General features: G+C 41.5%; 2 protein-coding genes across 5 annotated transcripts; one reads left to right on the top strand and one right to left on the bottom strand.

Annotated features, from left to right (window-relative positions):
* Positions 1-38: 38 nt before the first annotated feature.
* rpap2 (RNA polymerase II associated protein 2) lies at positions 39-9959 on the bottom strand. The gene is made up of 12 exons (XM_051405861.1): positions 9848-9959; positions 9548-9602; positions 9229-9343; positions 8632-8730; positions 8448-8513; positions 8248-8336; positions 8129-8164; positions 6880-8011; positions 6637-6743; positions 6119-6199; positions 3966-4034; positions 39-717 (listed from the first exon to the last, which is right to left on the bottom strand). Exons 1-12 carry the CDS (start codon positions 9900-9902, stop codon positions 573-575), a joined length of 2049 nt encoding a protein of 682 aa, XP_051261821.1. The 5' UTR covers positions 9903-9959; the 3' UTR covers positions 39-572.
* On the top strand, positions 9898-15948 carry glmna (glomulin, FKBP associated protein a). Of its 4 annotated transcripts, none has more exons than XM_051405907.1 (19): positions 9898-9993; positions 10374-10453; positions 10871-10996; positions 11098-11211; positions 11388-11496; positions 11593-11875; positions 12010-12109; positions 12329-12510; positions 12682-12735; positions 12977-13007; positions 13272-13361; positions 13479-13520; positions 13687-13760; positions 13848-13932; positions 14098-14207; positions 14650-14713; positions 14916-15051; positions 15338-15456; positions 15556-15948. In XM_051405907.1, the coding sequence occupies exons 2-19, from the start codon at positions 10415-10417 to the stop codon at positions 15643-15645; spliced, it is 1848 nt and encodes a 615-aa protein (XP_051261867.1). In that variant the 5' UTR covers positions 9898-9993; positions 10374-10414; the 3' UTR covers positions 15646-15948. The 4 variants fall into 4 exon arrangements, with proteins under 4 accessions (XP_051261867.1, XP_051261859.1, XP_051261872.1 ...); XM_051405899.1 differs by having other exon boundaries at positions 9971-10047; XM_051405912.1 differs by lacking the exon at positions 9898-9993 and having other exon boundaries at positions 10000-10453; positions 15386-15456.
* The last annotated feature ends 238 nt before the right edge of the window (positions 15949-16186 follow it).

Raw genomic sequence — 16186 nt, 5'->3', positions numbered from 1 at the left:
ATGACATTATGGTGCCATAAACCTGCATGTGAAGGAAGTCGGGAGAAATGGCGTCACTTTTATTACAGCAGAAGCAAAGCAATAAGCAGCGTGTCCACATGGCGTTTTTAACTGGGAAAAAGCTGGGTGTGATTTGTTTGGCCCTGCAGAGGTTAAACACAGAGGGCCCTAAAACTTCAAGGATGTGATTTGCACATATCTCGCCACAGATTGTGCACATACAGTAACACTGCTACACAATATCAACAGTAAGAGAGCCTGCAGAATCCTTGGAAATCCTAGTTAACTCCCATAAAGGCACACTATAAAATGACACAAGCTTTTGTTTTAAAACTTATTATAAGCAACTTTATTTGTGGAAAACACACAGACACACAGACACAGACACAGACACAGACACACACAGACACACACAGACACACAGACACACAGACACACACACACACACACACACACACACACACACACACACACACACACACACACACACACACACACACACATTTATTTCATTCAGTCCGAGATCCTGAGTGTATATTCATTATTCATACGTCCATGTCTGGCTGTGTGTGTCAGTGTGCCGGGGTTTTAAACAGCCGGACTAGGTTCAGAAGGTCCTGCTCCTGTAGGCCGAGCTCCTCCATCAGTGTGTTTAAATACTCCACTGAAGCTGGCACCTTCAAGGCTTCTCGCACCACCGGACACACCTCTGACAACCTGAAACACAAAGTTAGACACAATCACACACACACACACACACACACACACACACACACACACACACAGGCTGTTGTTAGAGATTCCTATAAACGCACCAGACGCAAAAATGGAAGTTGTTTTTAAGCTTTTCAGTTTATAATCAACATCACATCTGTCACAGGATCCACTCTATGGTGACGAGTGCTGACCCGGGTTGCTCTAGAAGTAAAGGTTTACTGAGTCATATCGATAACTTTGTTGGGACAAACATAGATTCGAGTGTGTGCTTGTTTTTACTCAACAAAATTAAACAGAGTGTGTGCACATCAGTATCCATGAGTCTTATTCAGCATTTACATGGAACATGAGAAACCTTGTTATTAATCTACCGGTATACATGATCATAACAGTATCCAGGTTTCTGATAGTCTGTGTGCAGTTGTGTCTTGGTTCCTGAACATCTCAGTTCAGAAACCATCTGGATCATGTGTTTTATCTGTCGCAGCACCATGGTTTTATTTCGGAGCACTCCAGCTACAATATCCAGGTTTCGGAAACACTCCACGATAAACCGAAGGATCCAATAATATCTCAATTTAACGTAAAAACCTGTTAAACTGAGATGAGACAATCTACAATCTATATATTTATTTCTTAAGATGTAAGTCCTCATACAGAGTTTTTCTTCTTGTTCCTACAGTGTGATGTTTGAATGATGTCTGTGCACAGCTCATTGAAAATCAGATTTTAAGGGACAAGGCCTACCAGCATGAACTGTGCACATCCACCGAGAATGGACTTTACAGTGAAGCATGAGACATCTTGTGTCCAGCAGAAAACTTTAGAAAGCACGTTTTTCAATACTTGAATTATACATTTTAAATGAGGTAGAAGGAGTAGATCCCTTTTTAAAAGGATGTTAATGTGGAAATTTTTTGTATCAGACACACATAATTGTTCCAAGTTGATCATTTGTATATACTGTATATATATATATATATATATATATATATATAATATGTCTTAATAAATGTTTGAAGGGGATTCTTTATATGAATCATCTCTGATAGCCTTCAACATTTTAAAAACGCCTCACACACGACATACAGCTAGCTACACTTTCACACATCTAGCCAAGTGTGTGTTTTAGCTGTGAGTGCGCTTTTGGCTGCACATACACAGTAAGTCTAAGTACAAACAGTTCCCACTTTATTAGGTACACCTAACTGTAATGCAACAGTCGTGCAGTCAATCCTACCTTTGACCTTGAGGTTATGTTCAGTTTTCAGTGTTTTAGAGGGGTGTTGATCTGATTATTTTGGAGGCTGCAGTCTGTGGTGTTGTTGGTAAGACAGTTTCAACAAAGAGTGGACATTATAAACTTCATTGAGGTAGGTTGTTGTATCGGACTGCTTCAGCTATGTGTATGTGTCCCTGGTGGTTGTGCCTGCAGTAACATGGCATTTCACATCTGTAGAAACTGTGTCAAGATCTATCAAATCCAGCACTCTTACATAAAAAGTGTTTACCTCCAGCTCTAAATCCACTGTGTCCAACCTTCGAGCTGATCTCCGTCACCTCTCTAACCCTCTCCTCCTCCCTCCCCCCATCCCTCCTCCTCTACCTGTCCTGTCTACCTGTGTGGAGGTGCACTGCTGGTTAATCTCCAGTTCACCCCAGGGTCTAGTGTTGCAGGGGGGGCATCCATTATTCAGCTGGCCTGAACAATAGAGGCCAGACTAGCTCCACAGCTGCCATGCAGAAGATAGATAAGACAGCGCACCAAATTATTCATGATGGAGGAATGGAAGGATTGAGAAGCTCGAAGTTAAATGGGAACTAATGAAATCATAGAGTACCAGTGGGACATGTGACAAAGAGAATAAATGTTTCCAAAAGGGCCGATTATCAAAGGTGGATCAAATAAAAGCCAACTGTCAAAGTCCATTGATGATAAGCTATTACACGCAACAAATAAAGGTTGTTCAGTGGTTCATCGGTTAGATAAAATCAAATCTTAGAGGCAGTGGTTTTAAATGTTTATCTCTCAACATCAACTGTCAATTTTACAAACACCTACAATCAGGTCAAACAGTGCACAGATAACCAATCTCGTCTCTTTTTTCCCACATGGATCAAAGTTTTATCATAATACCTTTTTTGTTTTTCATCCAGAGATATGTCAAACAATTCAAACTGCCCTACTTTTTAGAGATTTTCAACATAATTTAGGTGAAAAGCATCTCACTTTTGCAGCCTAATAATTTCTACGTAAGACTGTTTTAGGGAAGAGTTTGCAGCCCTTATTTTAAGAGTAATCTGAGTCAGTCAGGAATCAGGTGTAAGTCTTCCCAGCCGGGGAAACTGAAAGCATTTATTTTGCTTGGATGTATACAGAGAAATGCCTGTGTGTGTGTGTAACTTGAATGTGTACAGGTCTGCTTGTGTATGCCTTCTGTCCTGTATCACGGATCTGGAGAGGGGCAATCATGTGGAGATAAGGCCATGAGGCGTCTGTGTGTACTTAGACGGGAGCAGCACGGAACTGTCCATGAACTGTCAGACACACACACACACACACACACACACACACACACACACACACACACACACACACAAGACCATATGGTGCCACACCATATAGCATCTTGTCAAATCCAACAGGATCTTCTGAAGTTAAAAGAGAATTTCAGGTGACAGTTGGGAAAGTTTACTTGTTTTCTTCTTTTAATGCAGACCAGAATAGTTGTGCACAAATTTACAAAGCTGTTGTGTAGCTTTGATTTTAGCACAATATGAATCTGTTAATACAACAGAAAATTATAGCATAACATAGTTATAGAATATATAACACTAATATAATGATTTAATGTGGAGTTTTTTCATCCGATCACGTCCTGCATAATAGTTTGGCTGCTGTTTATTTCAGCTTTATTTATATTGGTTTACTTAAGTTTAGCTTATCCTTTATAAGCTACAGTTGATATAAGAAACCCACTTGTGTACTCACACACACACCCAGGAACTGAAAAACTTGAAAAACTGTGGTTTTGAGTTTGCTGACAGGGTGTATTTCCTGGGAAACAATGGTCCTTAATGTCCTTGTCATATAGCTCATTACTCTCTCTCTCTCTCTCTCTCTCTCTCTCTCTCTCTCTCTCTCTCTCTAACATTGGGCCAGCTGAGGAGCAGACTGTCCAGCTGTCGTGGGGCATCCTTTTAACTCTGAACTAACACATTCACATACAGACACACTGTAGACTTACAGATGGAGAAGCACAACGGCTATGAGGGTCCACTCGGGAGTTTTGTGGATGATGTTAGTGTTGGTGAGCCTGTGATGGTAAGAAAAAAAAACAAAGTGAGTGACCTCCTCCAGGCAGCTGTCAAACATCACTTGCTTATGATGATAAGTAAACTACGAAAATAAAATGCATAAGGCTGAACCAACCACTGCAAACCCTGCCTGCAATAGTGCAGTGATGTATGTCTGTGTGACAGCGCTGTGTATATTCTTTGGTTTAAGCCTCTTGTCAGCGGGGCCTCTGACAGCAGAATTCCTGGAAGCAGGTCTGTGGAGGTCTCACTCACAACACAGTGATTTAATAGCACTCCTGTTGAAAACATCCTAACCAGCCAATGGGAACACAGAGTATGTGTATGGCAGGAAATGTTTAATGCTGGTGCAAGTCTGAATGGTTTTTTTAATAAACCACTTTACTGACTTACTACTGCGCAAGGAAAATATGTATCATACTTCTATTATGTAACACATGTTAAATTAAAATGCTATAATGTAAATAATAGCACAAAAGACCCTCGGTACCCCCACACAGGTGTTTTCACTCGTTTTGTCTAATTAGCCTCCTCCTCTGGACCTTGTGGGCGTGTACAGACTGAGCTTGACTGACGTATCACTGACCCTGTTAGTTTTGTTGCACCTCTATCACTGTAAGAAAATCAATGGTGGCTGAATTCCATTTAGCTGCTACAGTTTCAGGGTCATGGTGTTGTGCATGCTGGCTCACTGTCACACTGCGATGGGCTACAGGGACATTTAAACAGAATGGAGCCATCATCAGTATTAATATTTGTAACAGCTGTGCTTTTTCTGCTATGACAACTCAAACTTTCTGTTGTGAAATGAGGACTATTAATGGTTTGTGAAGTTTGGTGACCTTATATAAGACTAATTCTTCTTCTTTAACCTGAGCTGAGGCCTAATCAGTAACACCTGTGTGGGTATACAGAGCCTTTAAACAAAAACAAAAACAAAAAATACAACAAATACTGTTTGTAATGTATGCAACAACACATCAACACAGAGTGCGTGTTTTCTACATGTATCTATATCCAGATATTATATTTATCTCAAGCAGATCGGGCCAAAGTTTTACTGAATTGCATGTTTTTTTTAGATAGTACGTAAAAAACCCACTTGTAGAATACATCTATGTCAGCAACGCATACACCAAAAGTTACCATTCAGTCAATACATGTGTAATGGCACGTAATAAATGAATATGTGTAAGACTGTGGTGAGCATTTTTCACAGAAGTCATTTTGACACGTCAAAATCACGAAAAAGTGTCATTAATCACGTTAATGTTGGCTCTGTTACAATATCTAGGTATACAGTATACAGAATATACTGGTATCCATAACTAATGTTATTAACTTCAACTGTGTTTTTCCTGCCATGACATCTCAAAATGTCTGCTGTGAAAAGGGTCACACAGTCAATAAAACTCCTGTTGTCATGTTACATGCCGACCTGTAGGGGGCACCAAAGTTCTTCATCAAATCTTCCCACATTCCATTAAATGGAATTTAAATAAAATCCATTTACTTTGTTCAACACTCTAATTTCATTTAGAATATAGCAGTGATCCCAAGAATGTATGTATGTTTTAGTTGTTATTGCTAGCAGATGGTTTACAGATCACACAGGACAACAGATGTGTTGGTTTTCTCTGTACCTAGAAAAAAAAAAACAAGAAAGCACAGCAAATGCAATACTGGGGTTTACCTTACTAATCTGTTATTAAAACGTTACTGTGTATGATGTCTCTAAACACTGCAGACATGCAGCAGTAGTGAAGCAGGATACTCTCATTCTGTTACATGCAGAAAGAAATCATGTGTAGTCACTGACTCTAGTACTGTGCCTTTAAATGCGTTGATGCGTAAACCACGATGCCCCACCAATAGTGCTTTTTGCCTTCCCGAGTCGTTAAAAATGACAGTTAAAAAAAAGACTGTAAAAAAAGCACAATTTAGTGACACGTTTTAGACCACGTCAGCATGCTAAGATGATCACACCAAACAAGGAAACTGTGTGTATGTGTGTGTAACTGTGCAGCTTTATGCAAGCGGGCCTGCAGAGACGAGTGTGTATCTGTGTGTGTGCTGCACTGACCTGAATGTTCTGACCAGGTTGTTCAGGTCAGTGGAGACGTCACTCATAGCGAGACGCAGAGGGCCGACAATGTTTCTGAGACTGCACACGGAGAAAAAATATGAGGGACAAAGAGACAACAAAAATGTGTCGTTTTAACTGTCAATACATTTATAATAATAAGGCTAGCTATAAATATAATAAAATATGAAATAAATACTAAGGATATGAATTTAAGTTTGTCTGTGTAGCGTTTATAAAACCAAAACATAATCCTGTAACTGGAAGCATCAAAGGAAAAGAATGACACTTCCAGGAGCAGCTTCATTCACACTTTGCCCACACGTGTTAAGAAGCACATAATATCTAATAAACTGTGGCCAGTTTGAATCTAGTATCAAAGATACAAATATGACGTATGTTCACAGTTGAAAAAGCACATAAAGTGATAAAAGGTTTTTTGGATATACATGTAGGTAGGTGTCCACAAAATGAAACACATTAAACATATGCAAAGATATTTAGAGACACACACATACCAGCTGGTGAGCTTCTCCACTGTGATTCGTTTCTGGATGAGGTGCTGAGCGTGAGAGTCCACGAGTGGCAGAACTGGGTCCTTTGTGCTCTGGTCCTGGACCGTCACCTGGTGGGGGAACAAACCAGATGTTGGAGAGCAAACCTCAGGACATCATAATGTCAATATAGTGGCCATTGACTCTCACAACAAGTCACAGGCCTCCTCTCTTTTCTCTTGGTCCTGTAATCCCTCCTTCACTCACCTCGTCTCCTTTCAGCTCCTCAGGCAGAATCCAGGTCCCCTTATAAAACTCCCTGACTCTTAGCTCCAGCTGCTGGCCCTCCTTCCGCAGCGTTTCGTAATCTGGAGCTGCAGCAGACGCTCTCTTCTGCACCCCAGCTTTAACTCCTTCTACATCCTCGCCATCGGTCACCTCATCATCAAGGTCGTCTTCATCCAGCTCCTCCTCTTCCTCCTCTTTTTCTTCTTTAGCATCAGCGAAAGGAGAGACTTGTGAATGGCCAGCGCCGTACAGGAACTTCAGGGTCTCGTCAGTGCTCCAGTCCTTTAACGATCTCCTCAGGCACTCGAGGAGGTTCAGCCGGATGGATTCGGGTTTGGCTCCAGCAGTGTGGTTCTTCAGTAGATCTCGTAACCCCGCTGCGCCTCTCTTGCTCATACCCACCTGGGTGATATTGAAGTCTGGCTGGCTGGTCGATGCCGTGTTGTGGCTGGTCAGAGTTGAAGGAGGGAGCTGTTTGCCTTCTGTTGAGGAGTTTGAGTCTTTACAAGGTGCAGAGGTGAGTAGATCTGCTTGTAGGGGAGCAGTGTGAGAGACTGTCGCAGATAAACTGCACAAATTCAGTTTAGCTGTAGCCTCTTCCACACTGGCTTCCTCAGGTAAGCCTTTCTCCTCTGGCCTCCCATTAGGTTTAGAGTTTAATGAGTGCAGCTGTTTGGAGTTTTCAGCGTCAGTTCTGACTTCTGTTTTACATGAAACTGAATCCTGTCTATTCTCATCTTCTCCCATTTTTCCCTCCTTCACTTGGTCCCGACATCCAATCTCCTCCTCCTCCTCCTCCTCCTCCTCATCATCTCCCTCTCTCTTCTGTTTCTTTCTCCTCGCTGTCTTCCCTCGCTCGCCATTCTTGTCTTCATCTGTACGTTTAGGAAGGTCGCCCCAGTGCACCCTGGGTCCCTGTCTCTGGGTGACCATGCTGGAGACGAAGTCCTGCTCCTGTTCGCCGTCACTGCTTTCACTGTGGCTGAGGTCGCCTGCGGCAGAACGCTGCAGAGAGCTGTTAGGGTCCTCACATTGAGCAGCCAGCGGGTCCTCGATGTCCTTTTCCAGGAGACGCCTCTCAGACAGCATCACCTCCTCACCAAACCTCCCACTGGACGCACATGGGTTACACTGAATTAGTCTATTCACCATAAAACCTATATTATACTTAGAACATCAAACATTTAGAAATATTGAATGGAATATAAACGCTTAAGCTAGTACATACCCATCTCCTCTCTTCATCAATTTAATTTCTGGAGGGCTGAAAAAAGAAAAACACAGTCTTAATATGTAGAAAATTATCATATTCAATAATCAGTTCATAGTTATGAGCAGTACACATACCTCTCATACTGCCTGAGCCAAAGAGGTGTATTCGATATTTGTAGCTCAAACTCTTTGGAGGCTTTGTAGCAGAAGTTACTGCAAAAACACTAATCACAAGAAAGAGAGACACAAAAATAATCATTTTACAGGCTGTTTTTTCAAGAATAGAAGAATGTTTAAAATATTTATCTTTTTAATCCACACAGAGCAGCACTTACTTTACGCTCAGTGATGTCGTAAACCTTATTGGTCTTAGTAGAAATCTTATACCGTTGAGTCGGGATCTATAAAAATGAAGAGTAGCATTCAGTCTTGAGAAAAACAGGTTAGAAGCATAAAAAATGAGACTCAAGGACATTTATCATGTGCATAGGATTGTAAGACAGATATAAAGGGTCTTACCTTGCCCAGTTTATTTGGACATATGGGATAACCACACATTTTAGCAATGAATCGCTCCTCTATTGCATCTTTGTAATTAGCAAGAGTTATGAACCTTGCCTGTGAAGAGAAGAGACAGAAAACATGTTGTCCACCACAGAAACTACTCAACTCAAATCTGAACCTAAACAATAAAAACAGCAAATGTGACGATTCCATCATAACTAAACAAATATTTGTCTGCCTCTCACTGAGTAAATTATCAGTATTTGATGGGTTGCTGATCAGAAATAGTCCACTTTACAGTGTCTCAAAGAAAAGGAGGTGAGAAAGGGTTGAATTTAAATATAAAATGTTGTTGAAGCATCACTTCAGTTCAGCACAGTTCTTATCACTGTTATTAGCATTTAAAATGTAGACCAACATTGGAAATGGCTAATTCAGGATGGATTTGTATTGTATGTATGTACATTATTTCTGTTAGAGGGGCAACGCGGTGGTACAAAAGAAAGCAAAAACACAGGACCAGGACCAGCCTGTAGTCCGACTGCAATCCATGGACAATCCCAAACCTTGTGCCATGTCTAGAAGATGTCTCACTTATGTTATGATACATACACAGTCAACCAGGAAGTCTTCAGCCACACGGTCCTCCAGCAGACGCTCCACCACCTTCACGGCTCTTTTCTCCAGATCCAACTTCTCCCTTAACTTCTCCTTCACAACCTCTCTCCTGACACAGGACACAGTAGCACACACGTGTTTAAAGAACTGTTGCTACTTGTTGACATGTATTACTAGTTAATTATCTCTAGAAAATGGACTGAAGTGAGAAATATTCAACAACCAAACTGCAATCTTTGATAAGTATTAGTGTTAGACAGACTTGAAGTATTGAAACCACTGTAGCATCCAGTAAAAAGATGTCCTCTCTCACCTTCTTGCTTCTTCTTCAGCAGCAGTCAGTGCTTTGACTCGTTTCCCACCTGACACTGACACAGACAGACAGACAGACAGACAGACAGACAGACACACACACACACACACACACACACACACACACACACACACAGAGAGAACAACATGGTTAAAATGCTAACAGGTCTGTGAACAGTGTGAGCAACCACACTCTGCTCTATAACCTTTTTAAACTCTCCTCTGACATCTGTTAGGATGTACACATATTAGGAAAGCCTCCTTTTTACGTTAAAGAACAAATTCATTCGTGGAAACTAACCTGTTTTAGGTGTTTTAGGTGTTTTAGCGGTCCTTCGTCTCTCCTCTGTCTCCATGATGTTTCTGTTTTCAACTTTGACCGATGACGTATTTCTTTCTACGGCGAGTCCCAAACGGACAAAAACCCCGCCGTTAGCGCAGTCGCCGGTAACGTGGTACTTTCTACCGGGTTGTTTTGGGACATGTAGTTAGCTGAGGAGGGTATCTACCTTTGTATTGTCCTGTGTATGGTTTTTGTGTATTACCCGCGTTTATAGCTGTTTGGACGGAACATTATTGTTTTTAAGTCTAACGGCTGAAAGCTAACTCTTAAACACAAGCTAGCATTCTTTGTAGTCTCTGTTTACAGCAGACTGTCTCTTGTTAGTGCCCACACAGGATTATCTGACTCTAACTCTAACATAACGCACTCATAAACGATAATAAACTCATGTGAAGCCAGTTAGCTCTTCAATTATGAACCACTTTATTATCGAGCAGTGTGCTGTGCATTATATTGACCTGAAGTCTCCTGTTTGTTGTGGAAGGACCACCGTGTGAAGAAAGACCCCAGCTGAGGACAGCAGGGATGGCTCTGGAGCAGCTCAGTGATGTGGTCCAGAGATGTGTGAGTGCTGCAGGGGGACTGGAGGAGCTTCAACCCCTTTACATGCACCCACTGCTTCCACCTTTCACCTTCATGTCTGGGTTCTCCTTTTGATTTATTTGACACAAGTAATCTGAGCAGTGTAGTGGTAGCTCTATACTGGATTTATGCCCCTCTGTTTTAGCTGCGCTTTGACACACACCTCTGCCCTCAGCCGACCCAAAAAATACAGGAGGTAATGTCAGAAAATTGGGGGAAATGCCTGTCACAGCTTTCCAGATCTTTCATTTTGTTTATGTCCAACCAGCAGTCAAAAACCTCAAATGTATTAAATTTACACTGAAATAAAAGCAGCAAATTCTCACATTGAGAAACTGGAAACAGGCATTTTTATATTCCCCCTTTTATCACCCCTTTCTTTGTCTCTCTTTCACACAGCAAGCCCTCCCTAATGACAGCTACACCACCGAGGATTATGACGTCTTCACGATCGCTGGGCGAACCTGCATCGAGGAGGGAAACAGCGCACAGGTCCTCAGTATTGTCCTGGATGAAAAGAATCAGGTATGTTGCTCAAAGCTGACCATTGTTTTCAACTTGTAGACGTGTTCATAAGAGTGCTGCACACCAACGCTCTGTCAACCCCTCTATCCCTCTCTCTGTAGGACATAGTGAGATCTATGGGTTGGAACCTGCTGCCTCCCCTGATTCAGGTTCTGCTGAAGAAAGAAGACAAGAACCTCTCTCACTGTCTGGCCGTTTTCAACCACCTGATAAAGGTCTGTTCATCGGCTCGACAGTAAATGTCACACAGTGTTGATCACAGGGTTTGATATAAGATAACGCATTAGTTAAAATTTAATATGATCCACTGATAAATCTCGCAGTGTAGATGCTCCATGTCTTGAGTGTTCGGATGACATTTTTCTATTAAGGGTCACATTTGTTTTTCCAGACCTGCAGACCCAAAGAGCTGCTGATTGGCCTGTTGGAGCAGCTGGAGCAGGATGACCCTGAACCCATAGCAGAGAGCCTCCATCTGCTGTTGAACCCTCTACAGAAAGGTAAAGAACATTTATTTAAACTTGTAATCACATGTCGGCTCAAACAGAACCGTTTCCATTGTTCCACTTCCTCTGTCGTTTGTGTCTTCCTCTCAGTGCTGCTGTGCCTGGGCAGCCGCAAGGCGTCGTCGTTGGGCATGAGCCTGTCCTCTGTGCTGGACCAGGTGGCCAAACTGCCTCTTCCTCACACCAAGGAGCAAGAGGAGGATGACGTCTTCTCACTTTGTCGCTGCTGCACCGATCTGACAGACTTTGTCAGACCCTTTGTCCATGAGGCCAGGCAAAACAACCTGAACAGCCAAAATGATAACGCAAACAAGATGGCGGGTGACCAGGACAGGGGTAAAGAGGACGAGCTGCGGACAGAACTGCTGAAGTTGTGAGTGACACATTTAAAAAGGTTTTTATGTCAGAATTGCATTTAAAATATCTGCATGTTGTGTCACATTACATATTGGTAAAGAGCCCAACACTGATCCCGAGGTCGACTCCTCTGGTTCTTCTGTTCTGCAGCTGTATGAAGACTCTGAGTCACCCTCTGTTGGAGGTACAACTCAAGGATCCGGACACTCTGGCTGTGTCTCCCCTCAGGAATTTTGCCACAGAGATTTTGGTATTAATGCACCATAATATTCTGGAAATAGTTAATGCTGTCCTGTAAATGTAGAGATTTGACTGGTTTCCACAGTAATATGTCAGTGTGGTTGTTGAACTACCATTTACTATTCTTACCAAATGTTTTCAACCTTTTCACTTCATCATTACACAATAAGTTGATGCCGGACTGGATCTGAAAGACCTGAGTCTGTTTCCATGTGTGTGTTTTGTACAGAACACCCTCAGTGCTATCGGGGAGCCCGTCCCCAGTCTCGTGTTCCAGCCTCTGCTGAAGAGGAAACAGGTTCCAGGCTTTCTGGAGGAGGAGGTGCGTTATCCTAAAGAGTCTTTGGCCTGCCTGGCTCACCTGGTGTTTGTCCACCACCTGGCCGCAGACACATTCCCCAGTGTTTTCAGGTAAGATAGGGGGGAAAAAAATTATATTATAATAAAGTACCAAGACTCTGATATGCTATATGAGTTTTTTCAAACGTGGCTAGAAATTAGCACTGAGGAATACTGATGATGCAAATAATATTCAGGATTTAAATAAGTTGTTAATTCTGCTGACTCTCCCTCTGTTTACAGTCCTGTGTTCTCTCTTCGGTGTAATATGGAGCACATTTGCCTCCTCTTGTCCAGGTGAATATATGACATCTGTTCTCTCTCAGTTGGCTTTAATGAAATAGCTAATATAAAGGCACAGTTTCAGAAACATTGCATCTGATATACCATGTCATTTATGTTGGATACAATTTATAAAGACTTTTAAATGAAAAAAAGAGCACTGATATGTTGTCCACTGAAAGCATATTGTTGTTTGGTGAGTTGTGTATTGCCGCTGAACCCCTCATAAATTATTTCTAAATCATTTTATTGACAGAACTGAGGAGTCCAGGATCCAGAAAGGACTGGTGAGTCAAACTGAAAGTACTTCAGTATTTGTACTGTGGTTTTCTCAGGTGATAAAGTCACAAAAGACAACATACATTTTCCAGCTGTTATGAAGAACTGACTAGTAAAATGAACCGGTTTATTTCAAAGCTTTTGTAGTCTGCCTCATGAAAACTTCCTCGGTAGCTCATAAACTTGGTTTTGATCCTTGTTTTGACTGCGGGTCCTCAGAAGTAGTTGAATGTCACTTTTCCTTTGACGTATGCGTGTTTACCATCATACAGGAGCTGTATGAGAAGAGTCTGGTGCGGGTAGAGGATGGCAGTCTGCCTGCAGATCTGCTGGAGATCAAAACCTTCCTCCAAGTCCCTCAGGTGAGCACACTTCCTCGTACAAACCTCAGTTTTTACTGTGCACTGTGTCACAGTGTGATGCTTTACTGATGTGTATTTATGCCGGGCTCAGTCACTGACTTCACTGTTTGTCTGCAGAACTTAGTGAAGGTCATGACGATATGTTCCAGGCATGATTTGGTAAGTCTTCACATTCAATAGATAATTCAGCAACCTGGACCTTTTTTTTCTATTTTATTTTAGCTTTGAAATTAAATTTACATGTCTTTAATTTGCATCTTTTATTGTCTACATGGACTTATTTTTAAAAATAGATGTACTTAGACATTTGCTTCTTTGTCCACAGAGAACCAGAGGATTGAAGGTGTTCCAGCTGAGCGTTGATAAGTTTGACACTGAAGCCAAGTACAATTTTTTCCAGTGAGCTCCAGCTTGTTCTTCTTGAAAGTAATCAGAAATGTCTCTTTCTGTTCCGCCCGCTCCTATATTGACTTTGTCTTGTTTCAGGTACATGCTGAAAACAAGTAATCACTCAGGGGTCGAAGGCTACGTCATCAAAAACATCAAGAATCAGATCGACTTTGCCCTGCGGGTGAGATGGCATTTTAAATTTCATGGTGTGCCGTTTGCTTTGTCACCATTTTTCACAGGTTGTTGACACAGTAACTCAGAGCTAAATGACAGTGTCTGTGCAGAGTGTGGGCTGTAATTCAAACTCTAAAAATAAAAGTCTGTGTTTGTCTCTTTCTGTCCTCAGCCAGGTAACAGTAACACCTGGTTTGAGGGAGTTCACCTGCTGCCTTTGCTGCGTAAGGTTCTCACCCTGCCAGACGGCCCAGAGACCGACCTCCTGCAGTACCTGGACAGGTCAGGACACATTCCTCTATTTTATAGACTCACAAGTGCTACATGCTTTGCTCAGTAGAGACCGAGGGCTTTTCTACCAGCTTTAGTTGCTAAAACCGTGTGGAAACAATGAAAGAGTTTCCAAAAAACATTTGGAAGCTGTGTGCTTGTAAACACTGTTGACGTTGCTGGGGACGTCCATTTTCAATGTTTTAAAAAGTTCTCTCCATGTTCAAAGTAATTCGCTGTATCTGCAGTGTGTTTCACCTCGGAAGAGAATTAAATAGTACTAAAACCCTGCCTTTTTATTTTGGAGTTTTCCCTTAAATGGATGATTTATGTTATGTTATATATGTTTCCTCTCACACTTAAAACATTACAGTAAAACTAAAATAGAATAAGTAAGTCAGGATTGTTTTGCCAAGGTATTCGTTCCAACGTCTTTTTGTGTCTTTCTAAACAGAGTTATGGAGTCTCTGAACCTACTGCGTTATCTCATCATCAGAGACAAAGTGACAGAGAACCAGGTGAGTTTTACAGCGTTGGTTCCTTCCAGCCAAAAGACCAAAATCAGTGACAGCAAATGATCATTTGATTCATCTTTCTGGGATTAAGTTACCTGCCATTATCCCATGTGGTCAGAAGGACGCCTAAACATTATTATACACATTATTTCTGATTTCAAGAGTTAACTGAACTCCTCGTGATTTTCTGCTGCTGTTCTTCCAGACAGGAATCTGGACTGAGTTGTATAAAATAGAAGATGCGTTCATAAAGCCGCTACGTGTTGGAGTGAACATGTCGAGAGCTCACTACGAGAGAGAGCTCCATAACACCATGGAGACCAAGAGGAGCAAGACCAAAGGTCAGCGTCAACGCTCCTTTTAGAATTGACCCTCAGGTCTATTTCAGCTCCACCTTTCTCAAACCCCTCACTAACTTTTCTGCAAAGATAGAAAACCTTTTTGGCGTTCCTACAGACGACTGGAAAAAGTCCATAAAAGTATTTTAACAAATTTTAGAATATGCACAAAAACATAAGCAGGAGAAAAATATGAATGCCACATATTTGGTAATCTATCTGGTTTCATTCTCATGTACTTTGGTATTTGTTGTGATAAATAAAAATAAAAAAACCTTCTGATAATTAGTTTTACAGGTACAACAGTATTCTGACAGCGTGAATGTGTTTTCCACAGAGGAGTCTGTGCTTTCCGTGTCCGTTGGTGACGAGAAGCTGCCAAACATGACATCGGAGTCGCAGATTCAGGTCAGCGACTGTTTCATGGTTTGATTTCATGTGACAATCCAGTAGCACTTAAGTGTGACGAAGAGCAGCACCTGGTTGAATGTAAATGTGTCCTTTCAGGCTCTGCACTCAGCCCTGCACACGTTTGACATGATCGAGAGCGTGTTGGTGCGAATAGAGGAACTCACCGAGGTGAAGGAGACTCATTAGACGGAGCCCAGGAGTTCTGCTGCCAGAGATCCTCGTGGTCTCAGGACCTAGCAAACAAAAACAAAGCCTTCAACTGTTGATGTAGATTGTTTAAAGAATGAGCCGCAGCAGTTGTGGATGCATTCTTTAAAATAGTTAACAAATCATGCACTGTTAGTGTTGTTTTTTCATGTTTCCATGTCTGCTGCATAATTTGAATTAAGTTTAACTTTAAAATATTGCATACAGTGTAAACATATAAATGACGGCTGTGAAGTTTGTATTACTTCTGTAATAAATTTCAAACTTTTGTACACAGGGAAATTAGGTGCTGTACTGTTTATTCTAATAAGTGTGATATTTTATATTTGTGGTAAAAATCATTAAGTTGAGGTTTGGTCAATTCTGGATATGAAACCTGTAATTTGCCTCTACTTTAATTAGACTCAGTGGTAAAATTAATTTTAAATGAATTAATCCATTTATTAACATCACACCTATCTAACAAGTACTGAGCTATTAGCAGAAAGAGTGATAAAAATCTCAACTGCAAGAGTAATTT

This window comes from Dicentrarchus labrax, unplaced genomic scaffold, assembly GCF_905237075.1.
Source record: "Dicentrarchus labrax unplaced genomic scaffold, dlabrax2021, whole genome shotgun sequence".
NCBI lineage: Eukaryota > Metazoa > Chordata > Actinopteri > Moronidae > Dicentrarchus > Dicentrarchus labrax.
This window is presented reverse-complemented; position numbering and strand designations above follow the sequence as displayed.